Source organism: Pongo pygmaeus, chromosome 3 (assembly GCF_028885625.2).
Source record: "Pongo pygmaeus isolate AG05252 chromosome 3, NHGRI_mPonPyg2-v2.0_pri, whole genome shotgun sequence".
In the NCBI taxonomy this organism is placed as follows: domain Eukaryota; kingdom Metazoa; phylum Chordata; class Mammalia; order Primates; family Hominidae; genus Pongo; species Pongo pygmaeus.
This window is the reverse complement of record NC_072376.2, coordinates 122,649,207-122,670,222: the sequence shown is the minus strand read 5'-3', so window position 1 is coordinate 122,670,222 and position 21,016 is coordinate 122,649,207. Positions and strand designations below refer to the sequence as shown.

General features: G+C 40.5%; 1 protein-coding gene and 1 pseudogene across 1 annotated transcript in view; one reads left to right on the top strand and one right to left on the bottom strand.

Moving 5' to 3' along the window:
• The first annotated feature begins 2,721 nt into the window (after positions 1-2,721).
• Positions 2,722-3,594, top strand: LOC129034582 (keratin, type I cytoskeletal 19-like; annotated as a pseudogene).
• Positions 3,595-10,364: 6,770 nt separating this feature from the next.
• LRIT3 (leucine rich repeat, Ig-like and transmembrane domains 3) overlaps positions 10,365-21,016 on the bottom strand; it is a 30,690-nt gene continuing 20,038 nt past the window's right edge. The window contains exons 3-4 of the mRNA XM_054485891.1: positions 14,735-15,040; positions 10,365-13,035 (exon numbers count right to left, since the gene is read on the bottom strand). Coding sequence (XP_054341866.1) covers positions 11,891-13,035; positions 14,735-15,040 — 1,451 coding nt within the window. The 3' untranslated portion in view covers positions 10,365-11,890. The remainder of the gene's footprint in view (positions 13,036-14,734; positions 15,041-21,016) is intronic.

Sequence of the window (21,016 nt, the reverse complement as noted above, 5' to 3'; positions counted from 1 at the left end):
GATCTATGTGCTTAGTATGCTCATAAAAAATAAATCGATGAGTGTATCAAAGCTTGTCCTTACTTTACATTTGTTGGTTACTAATAACCTTAACATTCATTTCTGAATGCTCAAAAACTAGAGCATTTTTAACAATCTGTTGTTAAATCTGCAAATATGAATCAAGTTGTCTATAATTTCCTGAATTCTTTCTGTTCCTCTCTTAAAAATAAAGATGAAATGTACCCATCTGTGGTCCTGTAGCACCTCTCCTATTTGCCATGACTTTTCAAAGACTACCAAACAGTTTATAGCTCGAAATTCTATTTGCACCCTGGTACATAATTTATCTGGTCTCATTTTAAACACCTTGGAGTTAGCTTGCCAATCCCCCTTGTATCTTGGGCTGCAATTTCTACTTTTCATAGTTTATTCTCCATATTCAATTTAAAACCCAATCTAGAAAAGAGAGGAGAAAAAAATAGGAATTGAATGATGCTGTCTTGTCTCTGATATACCTTCTGCTATCATCTCTAAGAAGTAGACTTATTTCCTTGTTCTTTTTGAAATCGTGGATTGACAAACTATAATTGTGTGTGTATATATATACATATATATACACACACATATATACATACATACACACACACATATACCTTGTGTGTATATATATAATATACCTTGTGTGTGTGTATATATATACACATATATACCTTGTGTGTATATATATATATTTACCGTGTGTGTGTGTGTGTGTGTGTGTGTGTGTATATATATATATATATATACAGGGTACAAAGTAATGTTATGACATATGTATACAACATGAAATGACTAAATCAAGCTAATTAATATATCCATCACTTCAATACTTTTCTTTTTTGTGGCAGGAACATTTAAAATACATTGTCTTAGCAATTTTGAAATATACGTTATTATTAAATATAGTTACCATGCTATACACTATATCTAAAATAATTCGTTCCTCCTGTCTAACTGAAACTTTGTACCCTTATGAGCTCCCTTAGCTTATGGTAATGAGCTCTCTTAGCTTTTCTTTGTCTAGGAAAGCTTTTATTTCTCCCTCATTTCTGCTGAGAAATCCACTGACATTGAGACTACCTTGTATGTGATATGTTTATCTTGTGCTGTTCTCAGAATTTTTTATTAGTCTTTGATTTTTAATAGTTCGATTATTACATGTCTTGGTTAACTCTTCTTTGAGTTGAAATTGATTGCAAACTCCTGCACTTACTGTACCTAGATATTGGCATCTTTTCCCCCAAATTTGGGGAGTTTTCAGGCACCATTTCTTTAAATATGCTTTCTGACACTTTTTTTCTCTCTTCTTCTTGAATTCCTATTATATGCATGTAGTTCTATTGATGATGTTGAATAAGTCCTGTAGGCATTCTTTATTCTTTTTTCTCCTCTGAGTGAATAATTTAAAATGTTCTGTCTTTGAGATCACTGGTTATTTCTTTATCTTGACTGAGTCTGCTGATGAAGTTTTCTATGCAGTGTTTTCAGTCCAGTCATTGTATTCCTCATCTCTAGGATTTCTAATTTTTTTAAAAGTACCTATTTCTTTATTTTTTTGTCAAACCTCTCATTTTGTTCATGTATTATTTTCTAAATTTCATTTAATTTTCTGTCAATATATTTGTGTAGTTCACTGAGCTTCTTTAAAAGAATTATTCTGAGTTCTTTGTCAGTCATTTTATAGAACTCCCTTACTTTATGGTCCATCATTGGAGCTTTATTAGTTTCTTTTGGAGGTGTCATGATTTTCTGATTCTTCATAATCCTTGTGTCCTGGGTTGGTGTCTGTGTATTTGAGGAGACAGCCACCTCTTACAGTCTACAGGTGTTCTTTGGCAGGGATAGACTTTCACTATTTAATCTACCCTGTGATTCTGGATAGGTCAGCTGGTAGTGGCCACAGTAGGTAGAGCTTGCTGTTGGGTTCTCTGGTTGGCTGGGCCACTGCCGTTGCTCTGAGGTTGTCTGAGGCTGCTGGCTGGGCTCTGCTGTGAAGTGAGACCACTGACTGGGCTCTGCTGTGAAGTGAGACCACTGGCTGGGGTCTGCTATCAGGTGAAGCTGATGGCCAAGCAACGTGATGGTCCCTGATCAGGCCAGGTAACAGGGTATATCCCTGGCTGGGTGGTATCACTGTTTGGGTTCCACAGCTGGGCAGGGCCATAGGCTGGGTTTTGATGCTAGCAGAGTTGCCATTCGGAACAAATGGGATCAGAGGCTATACTCCATAGAAATGCACAGTTAAGGCTTGTTGCCCTGCCTGGGTGGTGCCTTGATGTGGGTTCTGGGGCCAGATCAAGCCACTTTTTGGCCTCCCATGTCGGGCAGGTTTGGCACCTGTGCTTTGAAGAAATGCAATGTTGTGGGCATCTCCCTGAGTAGGCAGGGCCTTGAAATAGGCTCTGAGGCTGGTCGTGGATGCTGGATGTCTAGAGACTAAAGCCAGGTTGAACTTCCCACCATGATTCTGGGAGTGATCAGTCCAGCTTTGGACTTGGGCTGTGCTGTTGGCTGGTATCTCTGACTGGGCACCACAGCTGGCAGGAACACAGAGCTACCGCCAAGATCTGCACACTGGTCACTGTGAGCTCTGCCTCCTTTTTTTGTTTCGAACTGACCCCAGACAGTCTAACCATGCCATTACTCCCAGTGTCCCCCATAAGGCAAGACTGATCTGAGCTTCCTGGGATGCACCTCAGAATGCTAGGGAAGCTGGATGTCTGTCTCTGGTTGTTTTCCCATTTTAAAATCGTGGGCCCCAGGCCCTCCCATGACTACAGCCACTACTACAGGACCATCGAGTACCTGCGCGACAAGATTCTTGGTGACATCATTGAGAACTCAGGATTGTCCTGCAGGTCAACAATGCCTGTCTGGCTGCAGATGACTTCCGAACCAAGTATGAGAGGGAGCAGACTCTGCTCGTGAGTGTGGAGGCCGACATAATGGCCTGCACAGGGTGCTGGTTGAACTGACCCTGGCCAGGACTGACCTGGAGATGCAGACCGAAGGGCTAAAGGAAGAGCTGGCCTACCTGAAGAAGAACCATGCGGGGGAAATTAATGCCCTGAGTGGCCAGATCAGTGTGGAAGTGGATTCGGCTCCGGGCGCTGATGCCGCCAATATCCTGAGTGACATGCAGAGCCGATATGAGGTCATGGCCAAGCAGAACCGAAAGGATGCTGAACCCTGGTTCACCAGCTGGACTGAGGAACTGAACTGGGAGGTTGTTGGCCACATGGAGCAGCTCCAGATGAACAGGTCCCAGGTCACCGACCTGCGGCGCACCCTCCAGGGTCTTGACATTGAGCTGCAGTGGCAGCTTAGCATGAAAGCCGCCTTGGAAGGCCACCAGCACACTTTGGAGCCCAGCTGGCACAGATCCAGGCGCTGACCAGCACTATTGAAGCTCAGCTGGGTGATATGCGAGCTGATAGTGAGAGGCAGAATCAGGAGTACCAGCGGCTCATGGACATCAAGTTGTGGCTGGAGCAGGAGCTCGCCACCTACCTCAGCCTGCTCGAGGGCCAGGAAGAGCACTATAACAACCTGTCCACCTCCAAGATCCTCTAAGGTGGCAGGCTCCTGGGCTTCTGCTCTCCTTTAGAGGGTGTCTCCTGGGTAGGAGGATGGGAAGGAAGGGACACTTACCCTTGGCTCTTCCCCGATCTCCAATAAAATGTTATGGCTCAAGGATAAACAAAATAGAATCATGGACCCAGGGGAATTCTGTCTGTGTGGCCCTGTGCCAACTTGGGGGGAAGGGAGGAGAGATGTGGTCAAAATAAGACCATTTCTCTTACCATTTTAATGTGGTTTTTATCCAGTTCTGTAGTCCACACTAGTGTCAGGCTCATTCCCAATTTACGGGTTTTTTCACAAAAGTTCTTGTCTGTGGATAGTTGTTAGTTGGATATTTTGTTGAAGGGATGTGAAGTCTGGGACCTCCCATTCAACATCTTGCTGTTGTCAGTCTCCCCTCCTTGTTCTTTTTGACTAAAAGAAGCATCCATCTGGTGCAGTGGCTAATGGCTATAATCACAGCCCTTTGGGAGGTTAGGGTGAGAGGACAGCTTTAGGCCAGGAGGTTGAGGCTGCAGTGAGCCATGATCATGCCACTGTGCTCCAGCCTGGACAATACAGTGAGACCCTATCTCTAGAAAAATAAATAAATAAAATAAAATAAAGCCTCATGGCTCCTTTTTGTCATTGTTACCTTTTTTTTCCTCAAAAAAGGGTCATCTTTACCTTTTTTCCTCAAAAAAAGTCATCTTTACCTTTTTTTCCTCAAAAAAAGTCATCTTTACCTTTTTTTTCCTCAAAAAAAGGTCATCTTTACCTTTTTTTTTTCCTCAAAAAAAAGTCATCTTTACCTTTTTTTTTTTCCTCAAAAAAAGTCATCTTTACCTTTTTTTAAATCCTCTGTTCATTTGGGTCTTACTTTATAGAACTTTTATAGTAGATTTGCTACATTTCCCTATTCACCTTTGGTTACTCTCCCTTCTTATATCTTATAAACATGTCATTTGAAATTTGAGATAAATAGACAATGATTCAACTTTCCTGAGCTGTCTCCTATTTTATGTGAATTATTTCTTGGTTTTAAAAAATCTCTCTTCATTAGCCATAATCTTATTTGAGACTTAATTTCATGGATCAAAACAATTTTTTTCCTTGAATTTTTTTAAAGTTTCCCCAAAGCCAGGGTATTTGCCTGACTCTATTCAGGGTTCCCTTTTCTGGCCACGATAAGAGCTTTGAACGCTCACAGTTTTTCATGTCACAGCATATTATTGATAACAGTCTCACAGGTGACACACTCTCACTGGTATACCACAATTTTCACAAAACTCAAATACATTTTTCCTGAAAATAAAACGTTGTAATCATTTTTAATTGCCACATATATTGGCATTATACTAGTTGGGCTTGCTCTCTGCAATGTTTCTGGGGATATTGATAAACAAGCTATTCATTATGTGGCATTCCGTGCTACTTTTGCTAACACCAATCTTTCTCTCTCACTTAAGAAAACATACTTGTAAGAACATGAGAGCAATGTTATCATTGAGATAACCTTGACTACACTCAAATGTATGTATTTTTAGAAGGCAGATCATATGCAAATTTAGTGCTTTCACTATTAGTAATAAATTACTTGCAACACACCCCATGTGTCAAAACCAAGCTGAGAAATAATCCAGGTGCGTTCTCCTGAGGTTCCTATCCCCCTCCGCACCATCAACCAGCTTTTTTATTCTGTCAGAATTAAGTCCAGGCTTCACTTGATTTTCATTATGAGGACAGTGAGTAATTTATCTGATCAGGATGGTCCAAGTAAACGGCCTTGACAAATAACCTGCCTTTGTACAATTCAGGCACCTTTCCATATCCACCATTTGGCTCGGTAGTCTGTAACATTATATAGTCATATTATTTCTAATATTGGTAGTATTTTAGTATTCTGTTTCTATGAGCCTTTTAAATTCATGGCAATGAAATTGCATGACATCATATAGCAGACTAAAGACATAAAAGTTTTGTAACATTTTAATTTAAAATAAGTTGATCTAAAATAAAATCAAGCTAAACACAAAATTGTCTGCAAAAGGTATTTTTTAAAAATTGAAACAATGAATACTGAATTGAAAACTGTTAGCTCATTAGACAATGCACTGAGTGATGAAAGCACCAACGACAACCAGGCCTGAAAGGAAAGGAGAGGGGAGGGGAGGAGAGGAGAGAGGAGGGGAGGGGAGGGGAGGGAAAAAGGAAAGGAATAAAAGGAAAAGAAAGGAAAGAAAGGGAGGGGGAAGGAAAGGAAAGGAAAGAAAATTATATAAGAAGGGGAATTTGGGGAGTTCTGAGAAGGCTATCCATTCATACAGATTATGCCTAAACTAGAATTATTTTTTCTTTTTAATTAAGAACCATTTAGAATGAACAATTTTTCCATTCTACAGCTGCTTGTATTATAATTTCTAGAAAGTGGTACCTTAAAGCCAATCTATTTCTTACACAAAATATTGTATTTTCTTATTATTTTAAATTTAAAAATTATTAAATTTTCTTTCTATTTCATGACTGCTGACACAGCTTTAGAAATCTATTCTATACTCCCAAATCCTCCCTGTAACGAGAATATAAGCTTTAGCAAGATGGCGGCCACAACGGCCCCCACTGCATGCTTGTGGCATCAAGAAAGGGAAGAGGGCCCAGAACACTAGCGGGACTTATACCCATGTCGGGGTACAGGTAAGGGAATCCAAGAAGTGGGTGGGTGAGACTTGTAGACAGAAGGGAGAGTCACCAGAACAGGACCTCTACACACTCTTTGGGCGACCAGGTGAGAGGTGCCGGGCCAGCGAGTCCAGGTACCCCAATCAGCATTAGGGTGTCCTGCAGAAAGCATATTATGAAGGAAACACAGGAATGAGTGGCATCCTTGGAACTATCTGGTGGGAGTTGAACTGCTTCGGCAGAGGGGATATGGCAAGTCCAGCATCCAGTTGAGCAATTAAGGGAGATCGTGAGAGCAGCGTCCAGTTGTGGAGAGGGGGCAGTCTCACCATGGATAGGGGGCAGTCTCACCAATGGATAGGGGGCAGTCTCACTATGGATAGGGAGCAGTCTCACTATGGATAGGGGGCAGTCTCACCATGGATAGGGGGCAGTCTCACCATGGATGGGGGCAGTCTCACCAATGGATAGGGGGCAGTCTCACCATGGATGGGGGCAGTCTCACCAATGGATAGGAGGAAGTCTCACTATGGATAGGGGGCAGTCTCACCATGGATAGGGGGCAGTCTCACCATGGATGGGGGCAGTCTCACCAATGGATAGGGGGCAGTCTCACCAATGGATAGGGGGCAGTCTCACTATGGATAGGGGGCAGTCTCACCATGGATAGGGGGCAGTCTCACCATGGATGGGGGCAGTCTCACCAATGGATAGGGGGCAGTCTCACCATGGATGGGGGCAGTCTCACCAATGGATAGGAGGAAGTCTCACTATGGATAGGGGGCAGTCTCACCATGGATAGGGGGCAGTCTCACCATGGATGGGGGCAGTCTCACCAATGGATAGGGGGCAGTCTCACCATGGATAGGGGGCAGTCTAACCATGGATGGGGCAGTCTCACCATGGATAGGGGGCAGTCACACCAATGGCAAAGGCGGGACAGTTAACAGTAACCAGGGCTTGATTGTGAAGAGTGGACAAGTGGCTGAAGGTTGGTGAAGGGATGCTCAGCAAGCCAGGTTTGGCCACTCAGTGGGTGACCAAAAAGACCCTGTGGTGGAAATTGTCAGTGACTTCAGTGCTGAGTAATCAGTGAATAGGTCTCAAGAAGCAACATCTCAATGTGAAATGTTGGGCCACCTGGAGCAGTGAAAGACAGCAGGCACACTGGGGCTTGGAAAATGGCTTTAGGGACATAAAAGGAGTTGAATGGACTTGGCAGCAGCAGGCTTGGAGCTGCTTGATTGCAGAGCAATGACAGGCCAAAATGGAAGAGGAGGACCAGGAGAACTCAGAACTAAGCAGTAATGGCTGCAGACACTGTGCACTGGAGGATGTTGTAGATACAAAAGTGTGATCTTGGAGGTGGTCCAGTGAAGTCAGAGTTTCAGGTTTTGTCCATCCCAGATGGCTGCCCAGCACAACTGAGTTTTCCAGGAGGTGCAGGCCATAGAAACTGCGGTGGAGATGGCCTACTAGGCAAATGCCAGGTAGCAATTAGTCAAGGTTGGTGGGCCAGTCTCCATGGCTATCCTAGGTGTTAATGGTGAAGGTGTCTTCCAGCAGGTAGAGAAGTCTATGTTTGGTCCAAGAGGGCATGAGGTAGTCACTGCGGATATGATGGGGCAGGGGTCCTCATAATGCTGATACAAGGTGCACAGGCAGTGCCTGGGCCCAAAATGTGTCTGTGAGGTGAAGGTAGAGAAACTTTTGTGCACAAGGCAGCTCCTCATAGACCAGATAGACTCAAGCTGGGGTTAAGGGCTAGATGAGTGTTGCCTCTGTCCTGTGAAGTTGGAAGGTGTGTAAACCCACACCTAAATGTCTCAGTAGCTCTCTTCCTTCCTTTGTGGTAGGTACATCATCCACTTTCAGCCCTGGTTGTAAGGAGGCTCATGCTGGATTGTGCTGCTTGCCAGGCCATAAACAGCCATTGCGACAGGGCACAGGAATAACTTCTGTCACGTCTGCCTGCTCTGGGCCCAGAGTCCCACCTGACTGTGCTTCCTGGAGAAGCTTGACAGGATCTTTAAGTAATGAAATCAATCTTCCCATCTTTGGCGATAGCTGCCAGCTGTTGTATTCTTGGCCTGTGAATTGTAGACCCTTCCTGTTCAGTACGCACAGTACAGCCAGGTGGCACCTTTCCTGTTGGGCCTCCGCATCAGGTGTTTGAGCGGGCTTCGAATTTCTGCTTGTGTCAAAGGGCCTACAGTAGTACCCCCTTATTCGAGGTTTTGTTTTCCACGTTTTCAGATACCCAACTTCAACCACAGTCTGAAAATTTTTAATGGAAAATCTACAAATAAACAATTCATAAATTTTAAGTTGATCTTGGAGGTGGTCCAACCAAGCTAGAGTTTCAGGTTTTGTCCGTTTCAGATGGCTGCCAAGGGCAAGTAGAGCTCCTGAGTGTTTCCAGAAGGTGTGGCTGTGAATGGTCTGATGAAATCTTTTGCCATCCTGCTCCATCCCACCCAGGACATAAGTCATCACTTTGTCTGGAGTATCCACACCATGCACTCCCTGCCCATCAGTCACTTAGGAGCCGCCATGGTTATCAGATGGACTGTCGTGGTATCATGGTGTTTGCATTCCAGTAACCCTTATTTTACTTGACAGTGGTCCCAAAGCACAAGAATAGTGACGCAGGCAACTTGGATATGCCAAAGAGAAGCTGTAAAGTGCTTCCTTTACATGAAAAGGTGCAAGTTCCTGACTTAATAAGGTAAAAAACAAAAAAACAAAAAAACCCTTATATGCTTCTACGAAGCATAAGAAACCCTCATAGGTTTCTAAAGATTTAAGGTAAGAATGCATCTTCTATCCATAAGAATTTTCTTAGTCTGTTTTCTGTGGTCATAACAGAACAGACAGGCATAAGGGAGAGTCACCAGAACAGGACACTGAGTAATTTATAAAGAAGAGAGGTTTACTTTGGCTTGCAATTCTGGAGGCCTAGGAGTCAAAGATCTGCCCACTGTATCTGGTCAGCTTCCAGTGAGGCCTCTGCCATGTCACAGCATGGCAGAGAAGTGGAAAAGGAAGCAAGTGTGCCAAAGGGAGCCAAGGCAAGGAGGAACCTCACTTTGTAACAACCAGCTCTGACAGTTACTAACCCAGTCCTGCTAGAGAGAGTGCTTGCTTTGGGATCTGGGATTCGTTCTTCCTCACCCTCGCTGTTTGTGGAGGTGGCAGCTGCTTTCTTAACCGTGGCCAGGTGGTGACTGGCAATGCCTGTGGTGCTGCTGGGGGTAATCTAGTGCACTCAGGATGATCACGCCACAGCTCACAGGCCTCCAGTTCAGCCAAGTGCAGAGTGGCAACTCTGAGGTGAGCCCCTATGATTTGGATGTGCTGCTCATGGGCTGCTGCTGGCAGCACCCAGCAGGCATTGTAGGGGGTGGTAAAGCCCTGGAGAAGCCGCACTGTCTCACTGGGAGCATGCAGAGGAACAGGGATGGCAGCAACATGCCCGTTGGTGATTTGGTGACTTTGCTAACGGCATTAGACCAGGGGTCTGTTGGAGAAGTCTCTTTCCCCGGTTGGCAGACAACAGATAAGCTTTCTGTGGAGAAGATGTACTTGAGCCTTCTTGGTCTATGGGGTCATGATGCCAGGACCTTTGGGGACGAGGAGCTCCTCTCCCACAGCTGAGGCTAGAAACATACCAGCTGGTGGTTGGCTCTTCAAGCCCAGGATGTCCCCCAGCCTACAGCATTCCTACCACCCTCCTCCTAGGAGCCCACCTTCCTGTGGGACCAGAGTGGTCTTAAAAGTAATTTTGGCAAATTTTACCTGGTGGTGACCTCCAAAACAGAGGCACGAAGTGAAGATAGAAGGCAGCAACAGATGTGAAAACAGAACAAAAACTGCCAGACCCACTGTAGAGTGTTCCTCAGACCTCACCCAATCTCTCAATCAGAGCCAGGCCCTGGCCACTCTCCCTTGATCCTCCTATACAAATGGGTGTCATCACTCATTGGCTTACTCAAATTTCATCCTCACTGCTAGTTGTGTTCTGAGGTTTTGGGTGGTCCCAGTTAGCCAGCTTCACAAGGGTGATTTATCCCTGTCATCAAAGATGAGTCTTAGACACCATCTAATGCTGAAGTAGTTTATTCCAGCAGTGCTCTTACAAGACAGAAAGCAGGAGCTGGCTGGTGTCATGGGCCGGATTTAGTCAGAGGTCAGATGACCAACTGACTAGGAGATCTTCTATTTGAGGACCATTCTCAGAGTTTGGGAGATCTTTCCCATTTCTTACACATGTATTCAGTCTGGGTCAATTACCAAGTGTTTCTTTCATAGAGCAAGTTTAATCTACTAAGGTTAGGCTTTGTTCTAAGATTTATGAAAGTTGCATCTGTACTGAGGTGGCCTTGTCTTCTGGAAATCCCTAGGCCAGGTTGCATCCTGCTAAGTGACATGTAATATCACCACCGTGAGATGCTTGAGTGGGCCTTATCGCTATCATTAATCTTAAAGCCACGAGATGTTTCTTGTAGTATACTACAGTTATTAAAATATTCTCTTTCTAAAAAAACTAAATTTTATTTATGAACTCCTTTCCTATGTATTTAAGTTCCCCGATGTTTTTAACCTAGGAAAAGAGTCTAACCAAATGAATCCACTGAAGCTTCCCTTTTAAAGTCCTAAAATATCCTTTGGGATTCTAAAACAGACTGTCAAAGGGCAGTAAGTAATTTCAAAAGCTTTCTCTTTATCAAGAGAATCAAAAGATAATATGGCAAAAGACAAACAGCTTGGCTCGTGATCCTTTGGCTACTTGTATATCTTCTGACAGAGCAGAAGAAAGAAAGAATGAAGGAAGGAAAGGGAGGGAAGACAAGGAAGGAAGAAAGAAGGGAGAAAATAAGAGCAAACAACAAAATATTAAAAGATTGATTTAAAGTTATTATTAAATATCCATATAATCTGTCAGCAGATGTGTTTAAATGCAACAGTTACCATTTTTAAAGAAATGGTCTATTTGTCATAATCCTCTTTGTATAGTTACTTTTGCTAATACCTATATTTCTAAAGAAAAGCAAAAATTTTTCTTACAAGCAATATGAACACAACTCTATAGTATCATAATGCATAATGGTACCAAGAGACAGAGCCCTCCCTCTCCCGTGAGTTAGATTTAACCTTAGTGAACGCAAAATCCTTTATGATCCCACGCTCTCCATTAGGCAATGTCAGAAAACATCCACAGCAAATGCCATAATGCACTTCAAACATGAATAAAGATCAAGGCTTAGCTGGTTTTGCTAATGTTTCCTCATGACTCAAAAAACTATATTTTTAAATACAGAGTTCACTTGCTACTTTCACATGAACTTATTTTTAAGAACTAAAACATTACCCTAAAAAGTATTAATAATTTATTAAGCACCACTCTAAAAATTATTTCTGTAGACCTTTTCCACACAAGAAAAAAAATCAATATTATTTGTCTTTTCAGTTCAGAGGTCTCATGGTATTTTTTAAACATACTTAAAAGCATTCCATTTGTGATTTTCATGTACAATGTGAAAGTCTGTCCAAAAGTCATCCAAACCTAGGGTCAATTATATCCTTAGATGCTGGTTTTGCAGCTCACATGCACCTGAGCTGCAGAACCTTAGCAATAATACTCTGGTCTGGAACCTTCACTTTTAAAAGTCACCTGAGATTCCACACTTGTCCTAGAACAAAGCAGCAATTTCTCTGAGTCATCCCTGTGCCTTCGTGTCCAGAGCTCACCTACACTTTGAGACCTGGGAAACAGGGTCTCAAATTGGATATAAGTCTCTTTTGCCAAATCATCTTCCCAAAAAGGTTCTGACTTACATTGCAGTTTGGAAACTTTGTACAACAAGAAACAAATCAATGGTAAGATAACAACACAGGCAGTACTGGTCACCACGAGAAGGAGAGACCATTGAGAATCACCCCCTTCAACTCTTTCGGTAGAAAAGGTGATGCATTGGTCTTTCTGGGGAGGCACTCCTTTTGGACAGACACAGGCCATGTATTGCCCACCGGGTTCCAAGCCATCTATGGTTACTTGGTTCTTGCTGGAGTCTGCATTCAACAGCAGCAGGTCCTTCCCACCATACTTGGAATACAATACAGTCACTGCAGAGTTATGTGTGGTGTTGATCATATTCCACGTCAATGTCACACTCTCTTTAGTCTCACTGACCACCCTGAGGTTTTCTATTGTGGCATTTGTCTCCGTAAGCATTGTTTGATCCAACAATGCCAGCTCTTCTTTCTTACTTGTGCTGGCTGGAGGAAGCTTACTTCCATTCTTTGCCACCTTTAAATTTCTTTTCACACCTGGGTGGAGCTGGAATGATCGCTTGTTGGCCATGGGGGTACTTGCTGAGATACTTGTGTTCAGAGTTGTGGTTGAAGAAACAGTGGAGGAGGAGAAAGGAGATAAAGAGAAGGAAGCAGTAGAGGGAGGAGACAAAGTAGAAGCAGAAAAAGAAGATGTGGGGGAGAAGGAAGAGGACCAAAGATATGATGATGCGCTAGATACAGATGTAGATCTTCCAGATCCTGGCTGGACATCCCACTCAGGATGATCTCCAGTTCTTTCAGAAGTGTCTGGTGGTATTGGAGTTGTGGTAATGCCAAGCACTGTCACAGTAACCACAGCTTCTGACATCCCAGCCAGATTTTTGGCCTTACATTTGTAATCCCCAGCGTCTTTGGAAGAAATGCCTGTCAAGCTCATTATGGACCATCTGACTCCTTCCTCTGGAGATTCTTGTATTACTGGAAGAAAACAAATATACACTCTGTGAGGAACAATAGGAAAATTCAAGCCACCATGCCAACTGAGGAGGAAACAACTATCCGCTCTACATGCATCCTCTCACAGAAGCCAAGAGGGAAATGGCATCCTGCAAGTCTCTGACAGTGGGCGATAGTTCTGCAAACTGCTTACATCAAGGTCTAGGACCTGCCAGGTGTTATGAGGTCTGTACAGGGAATAGTATTTTTAAAACACAAAAGTCTGGGAATCAGGAGACTTGGGTTTTAGAAACTTTTGCCCACTAAACAGTGTTTGGTTGTAGATAAGTCAATTCGTGTCTTTAGGTCTCTGTTTCTGCATTTATAAAATAAGAGGATGAGAGGAAGTAATCTCAAAGGTCCCTTTCAGTTTTAAGTCACTGTGATTCTATAGAATGTTTTTCATAAGACCTTACTTAAGTATTTCTTTTTATATGTTTTCATGGTAATAAAATGCATATATCCCTATAGCCAGAGGTACAGCAGATCATTTTCTGGCATGGCAGAGTCATCGTTTGTATTCCGAATAATTTATTTTATATTTAACTTAGGTAAACTGGCAAATCATGGATTATTTTGTTTGCAGAATAACATATAGTTTTTTAAAAAATCAGAATTTTGCTATCCTAAACTCTGATATCTGGGTATATTTTCATTCTGCTTTGATTTCAGAAGCTTTTCAAAGAATAATAATAATGCGCAGAACAGTATCCCAGTAGCCCAAAACTTAACTCACTAGCTGAAACTGTGGACCACTGACTACCTATATATAGGAACATTAGGCCTTAACTTCTTTATTTCCATCAGGTTTCCTTATTTCAACCTGAATTTTAGTTTAATTTTGAAGAGTTTTAAAAATATATCGCTTTAATTGTCAGAATATCACTCTTGAAATTGGGCACAAAGCATGCACATTGTCACACTAGGATCTGAAAAGTCTATATAATCAATATTTCTAAAAATTATACTTTTTGATTCATAATAAGGTGTCCATGTAATTTATTATTTAAATAATTATTCAAAAATGAGAGACTTGTACAAAAGCCCTCCGTCCTTTTTTTTTTTTTTTTTTTTGAGACAGAGTCTTACTCTGCAGTGGCACGATCTTAACTCACTGCAACCTCTGCCCCCCCAGATTCAAGCAATTCTCCTGCCTCAGCCTCCTGAGTAGCTGGGATTACAGGTGCACACTACCAAGCCCAGCTAATTTTTGTATTTTTAGTATAGACAGAGTTTTGCCATGTTGGCCAGGCTGGTCTCAAACTCCTGACCTCAGGTGATCCGCCCACCTCGGCCTCCCAAAGTGCTGGGATTACAGGCTTGAGCCACTGCGCCCAACCAGCAAAAGGCCCTTTTTAAAAAATTGTAAAGGCTGTACATTTTGAAGTGAGCTGTATCCAAGATGATGAAGCAAGACAAAGGCCTTGTCTGCCATTGATCCATCCACTGCATTGTTTCATTCTACCTAAGAAAAAGAGTTTAGATTGTTTAATTTTATCTAGGTAGTTAGATAAACTGAGGAGAATACTAATGAATAAAATGTACCTTTAAAATCCCTTGCACCCAGTAATCTTGAAATATTTTATTAGTGTTAACTGCTAATTTCAAATCACACAAAACATGATGTTAACTTCAGAGCTTAGTAAACTCCTTTGGTCATGGGGCTGAATTAAGAAAATACCTGTATAATTAACTGGCGAGCTGTCAGATCTGGTCCATGTGAGCTGTGGGGTGGGAAAGCCAGTGGCATCACACCGCAGTAGAACATTACTGCCCAGAGCAGACATGATTTTGGTGGCTGAGGTCATCACTGATGGTTTCAGACAATGCTCCAATTCAGCCCGCTGAAACAAAATTCCTGTGAGGCTCTCAGGTTCACTGCAAGTCATCAGTGGATCCAGAAGCACTATAGCAGGGTCAACAACCTTTGACAACTCGATCATTTTGGAAATATGACAGTCACAGAACCAAGGATTGTCCTGTAGACCTAAAACAGAAGGTGGGAAAGGTTGACAAAGATTATTCTGATGACCTCAGTTTACATCCTGCCTCTTGAGAAAGTAGGGATCTACACTGTCTCCCTATAAACAGAAGTGCTTTGAGGGATGAAGAAGAGTCACCTTTATGTCAGTTTTGCTCTGCAATCCAGCAATCTCGATGAACATAACCTGTCCGTTAGTTCAGATCATTAATAATCATGGCTAATACTTATTGAGCATTTACTCTGTGCTAGATTATCTTCTAAGCACTTACCTGTATTATCACATGTAATGTCAATAATCCTACGAGAAAATGATATTATTATCCCTATGTTAAAGATGAAGCTCAGACTTCATCTATCCCTATGTTAAAGATGCGGCCTCAGAGGGGCCCAATAACTTGGCCAAGGTCACAAAGCTAATTAGTGTCAGAGCCAAGACTTTAATCCAGGTACCATAGAATGCCATAATACAGTAATAAAGATCTTTCAAAGGTAATATGAAAGTACTTACAGTATTGTAAGTATTATAGGGTGCTCAGAGGCACCTAACTCAACCTGGAATAGGTTATGGTTTTATGTGATTTGAAGATGTATTGAGGTAATGCAAGCTTTGTGTGGCAAAAAATATAGAGTGAGATGCTGGCAATGGCAGTAGAGAAGTCTAGAAAGACTGGTGGAAGCAAGAACATGGCTTGGCATGAATGTCATATATGGTGATCATGAAGGTGACTTGCTCAATACTCCCTTCAAGAGAGAATCAGCTGCAAGCAATGCGGTTAGCAGACAGCTTCCAGTTGCAAACATCTTCAGGATGTCTCACTTTCAGAATTGTTAGCAGAAGCCTTTGGGCCTTCAAGGAGGCTATCAGTGAGGGCTTGAAGAAAAGTGAGGAAAATGTTGCTGGAAACTAGAGGAAAGAGGATCCTTGCTATGGAGTAGCAAAAAGTTTAGCAGCACTGTCACCTGTGGTCCACATGGAAAATCAAAAACATACTCAATGCAATGTGGTCTACCTAAGGATATTTCCACAAAGAGTACTGAAACTATTCCCTGGTGTGTTTTAGGTAATAAAATATAAAGGAGAGGCAACAGTTAAAGAAGAACTGTTAAATATAAAGGAATCGAAATTTGCTGAGTTCAATTAAAAAACTGTTTCTTATTCTCGGCCTCTCCAAAATTCTCAAATTAAGATAGAACTTTACAGCAAACATCAAATCCAGGTGGGACTGTAAAATTTTGTGCTAAAATCTCAGAAGGATCTAAGATGGAGCTTTAGAGCATTCTGTCAGGCAAAAGTCTCTCTAGGATCTTAGGGGTGATGTTCCGTAGCAGCCTCATATAAAGCCCAAGATAGAAAGAATTTATCACAGAGATTTGTGGTTATAGCTTTTTACTAATGGAGTGGATTATAAATTGAGAAGAAAAGACAGAACTGCAATTTTACAAATTCTAACCATGCTGGAAATGTAACTGTTAGTTCTCAAATTCTATATTTTTATTATACTTTTTAAAAATTATAATAGCAAGTCATGACTGGCTCATATTTTTCTGCCAGGATTGGTAAAAGTTTACTTTTTCATCTCCTGTTTTAGAAGTATGCTTTTCTTCCATGGGTGAATAACTTTAAACTTTTCCTCTTATATTTAATCTTGTTAATCTATACCTAGTTATTGAATCAATATTAATTTGAATTCTGTTATCTTAACTGTTGGCTCTTTCATCCAATTTTATGTGGTAAGCAGACTTTCTAGTTTCTTTCGCATTGCTATGACTAAGTGTGGCTCTGGAACCTAATGTCTGGGCTGAAATCTCAGTTCTGTCAAGCTTCAGCCCCATGAGATATCTATAATAACAACCTCTCTCAGCCTCATCTATAGAATGCAGTAGTCCTTTCATAGAGTTGCATGAATTTTTAATTACATAATTCATGGAAATTACTTTGAACAATGGTTTATTCATAATGAACTTTAACCTTTCTTGCTAAACATAGTACTTAAAATATTTTGTAAAATATAGTCATTTCAATCTCTGAATAAGTAACAAATTTCATTCACATAAAACATATTCCCTATATTAGAGTCCATATTTTCTTGATCTTAACAAAAGAAACCAAATGTAATACAATCTGTATGTCTACTAAGAAAGAATTCAAAACAAGTACGTAAGTAATGGTGGAGATATGATCTAATAGATACCAAAACACCTGTAATAATGTAGTCAGTTCATAGACATTCAAAAACCCATTTCCCACCAGATACCATATTAGATATTCAGTCATTATTGTACATATTAGTTGACCTGATATGTGAAAGCCAGATTTAAATATATGAAAGAGAAATTTTAAAAGTAATAAGAAATGGCATTCTCACCAACTTTACTGTGCCTGGGTTCCTGATGAGGCTCAACCATTAATTAATTCTGTGACCTGGGTGATGCAACCTTGCTGAGCCTGTTTTCTCACTGGCAAAATGGGAGAGTTGACTAGATAAATGCTAGAGCTTTTTACAGCCATAACGTTCTATCAGCCTATAAAATAAAAATAATGATCATAGACTGAAAGAAACCAAAGATGGAACAACAAACTAACACTAAAATCCATCATCACTCAGTAAAAAGCAGAAGAATATGATAGAATGCCTAATTTGTAACATTTTTATCTCCATTGATTGAAGTGCTAAAGATAATCTGTGGATCTAGACTCTCCTAATAGTGCTATTTTTAAACGTTAAATCTTTCAAGCTTGTGACTTTTCTATGTCTACACTGATACACAGTTCAAATGTGAATATCATACAAAGTGAAGCCAGTTTATCAACTTTGACTACAATACAGACTAAAAGTAGTCAATTCTCCTTTTATAAACAATATAACTGATTTTACTTATTAAAATGGAGGGGAAGGGGAATCATGAACCTCTTCCAAAGGCTGAAATCCCTTCAGTAGTTTATTTTACTTTGTACATGTATTTTTCACATTAACCAGTTTTGCCTTATATACATGTAAATGTTATTATAAAGAACTAAATTTGGAATTAGACTGTTAGACTGTGACCCACACAGTTTAACAAATTAATCAGGTCAGTTTGTGTATAACGTGCCAATAACCTCTACAAAAAGTTATAAAAGATTTAAAATGTTGCTATCAGTTGGTATTGTCAGCATTGTGAGCTGTAGTTTGCAAGAAATCAATGAATAAATATATGGCTTGCCTCTCACAAATAATTAAATCTCAAAGTGAGGATCCAATCACGTCTGCTACCTGAGTGAGAGAGAAAACCAGCAAAGAGAAGAGCACAGGATGCAAACTGGCAAGTGTCCTCTAGGGCAAAGGGAAGTTATCATAGTGCCTAAGAGGAGGAAAGGGAATATTTTAAGTTAGATAAAAACAATCAAAAGATTTAGAAAGAAACATGTAAACACCCACCTTAATATAGTAAGAATTCATAAATAGAATGATACTAAAACATTTATATTGAAATAAAAGGTTACTTATATTTTATATCTATAAATTTGTGTCAATATTCTATATATATAAGCTATGCTCATCATAGCTATTTTTTTAATTTTAAGATTAATTTCTAAATATGCCAGCACATCAAATTTATTGTTATATAATATGTATAGAGTATCTCATACTTTGAAAACACTTCAACTTATGCCAGATTTTTTTCTTTATGTAATACTACCAATGCAAGTTACAAGTTGCTGATTGCTTCCTATGTGGCAAAGACCATGCTTGTCCAAAACTGCAGAGGCTCTGAGATTTGACCCTACTTTAGGGTGACCAACCTATTCCAGTTTGCCAGTAACTCATTTCAGTTTGCCCAGGACTTTCTTGCTTTTAGCACTGAGAGGTCCACATCCGGGAAACTTCTCAGATATGGGCAAGTTTGCCTGCCATCATTTTATGGATGTTGGTAGAAGACACAAGACTCCTGCTCAGGGTTGAAGGAGTTCATTGCTCACAGCACTGAAGGGAGACATCTTTATTATACTGGGTAGTAAGCATGCTTACCCTTTGCTCTGGAAGGAGATATATTTCTACCTCCAAAGCTGTTCTCTTGAAAAGATAGTGCAGAATAAAAGGTAATCAATGTCTGCCTCTGCTCACAAGACATGCAGAGATTCAGGAGATCAAAGAACAATAGCACTAAGCGTCTGAAGGATGGACTGACTCAACCCTCACAAAAGCATGGGATAGGTAGTACTATTATCATCCCCATTTTAAAGACGAGAAAACCAAGGCTCAGGAAGCTTAAGGAATCTGCCCAGGGTCACACAATTGGACAGGCAGGATTTGAATTTCAGTATCCTGATCTTAAACCACCATGCTGGTTAAAGCTTTTAACCACCCACCACGGTGGTTAAAGCTCTTAACCGCCATGTTATGCCTTATACTACCTCTGGAATCTGGTATTATTCTTCCAATTTTACACCAAAGGAAGCCAAAGCACAAAGATATTACTATCTTGACTTTGTAAATGGCTTAGAATCCTACATCCCAGATTTTTTTAGCATCCTAATCTAATACCTTTTCTATCATAACTCATCTCTTTGCCATCTAAAAACATTTAGAGTCATAGTGACAGTCGTAAGTGCTATTATCTACAAATAAAAAAATGTCCAGGCACAATGGCTCACACCTGTAATCCCAACACTTTGTGAGGCTGAGGTGGGAAGATTGCTTGAGGTCAGGAGTTTAAGGCCAGCCTGTGCAACATGGCAAGATCCTGTCTCTACAAAAAATACAAACATACAAAAATTAGCCAGGTATGGTGGCGGCACTTGCCTGTTGTCCCAGCTACCCAGGAGGCTGAGTTGGGGGGATCAACTGAGCCCAGGAGTCATGGTTTGTGCCGCTGCACTCCAGCCTGGGTGACAAAGTGAGATACTCTTTCAAAATAAAATAAAATTTTAAAATGTTAAAGCAGCAATATCTGGAGTATAAATGTTTACATAGGGAAAGATTTAAGAGCTATACAATGTTAACAATTTATTTCATGCTTTGAAATTATTAAAAAATGTATTAATGGTGAAAGAAAATTCTTTAAAAAATTAATTTCACTGGTTATATATAAAAGTTACGTAAATATTTTTAAATCCTTCAAAAATAAAATGTCTATTTACTCCAGCTTGAAACTTCTAAGGTCAAAGATACAATTTTTAAAACCTGAATAAAAATAGTGATCCAAGAACTGAATATATTTAAGTGTTTTTTTCTTCTGAGGACAAAGGTAAGAGAACTCTCTCAAGTTAAACTGTTACTTGCACTGCATTCCTTCAAGGCAACACATCAACTACAATTACACTAATTTGCATTAATTAGTTTACTTTATATAACTATTCTTGGATGGGACAAGTGAACTTTATCCTTTCTAAAAGAATAGAATTTATATGCATCAGAATAGTTGGACTAAATGCGCTATTTTTGTGTGAAAAGTGAGCAATAAATTTTTGTACAAAAGTTATTCTGAGGATTATAAGCCCTTGAAGGCAAAGACTATGCCTACTCAGCTTTGTGGAGACAACCATGTTTAATAATTCAGTAGGGAAAGGAACATCTTTTTAATGAATGGTGCTGGAACAAGTGGACATGTGTTTGCAAGCATATGAACCTCAACCCCTACTTTACACAATACTCCAAAACTATTTTGAGATGGATAATAGCTATAAGCCTAAGAGCTAAGAATATACAGCTAAAAATTGAGTATAAAGGCTAAAACTATAAGAAAATATCATATCTGTGATTTTGAGGTAGGCAAATATGTTTTAGATGATACACAGAAAGCACTAACTGTAAAAGAAAAAAACTAATGAATCAAATGTCATCAAAATGTAAACCATTTTTACCAAAGACACCAGGAAAAAATGAATAGGCAAGTCAGCCTTGGAGAAAATATTCACAATGCATATAACAGACAAAAGACTTATATTCAATAAAGAAAAGACAAATAGCCCTTAAAAATTAAGCAAAAGATAGTTCA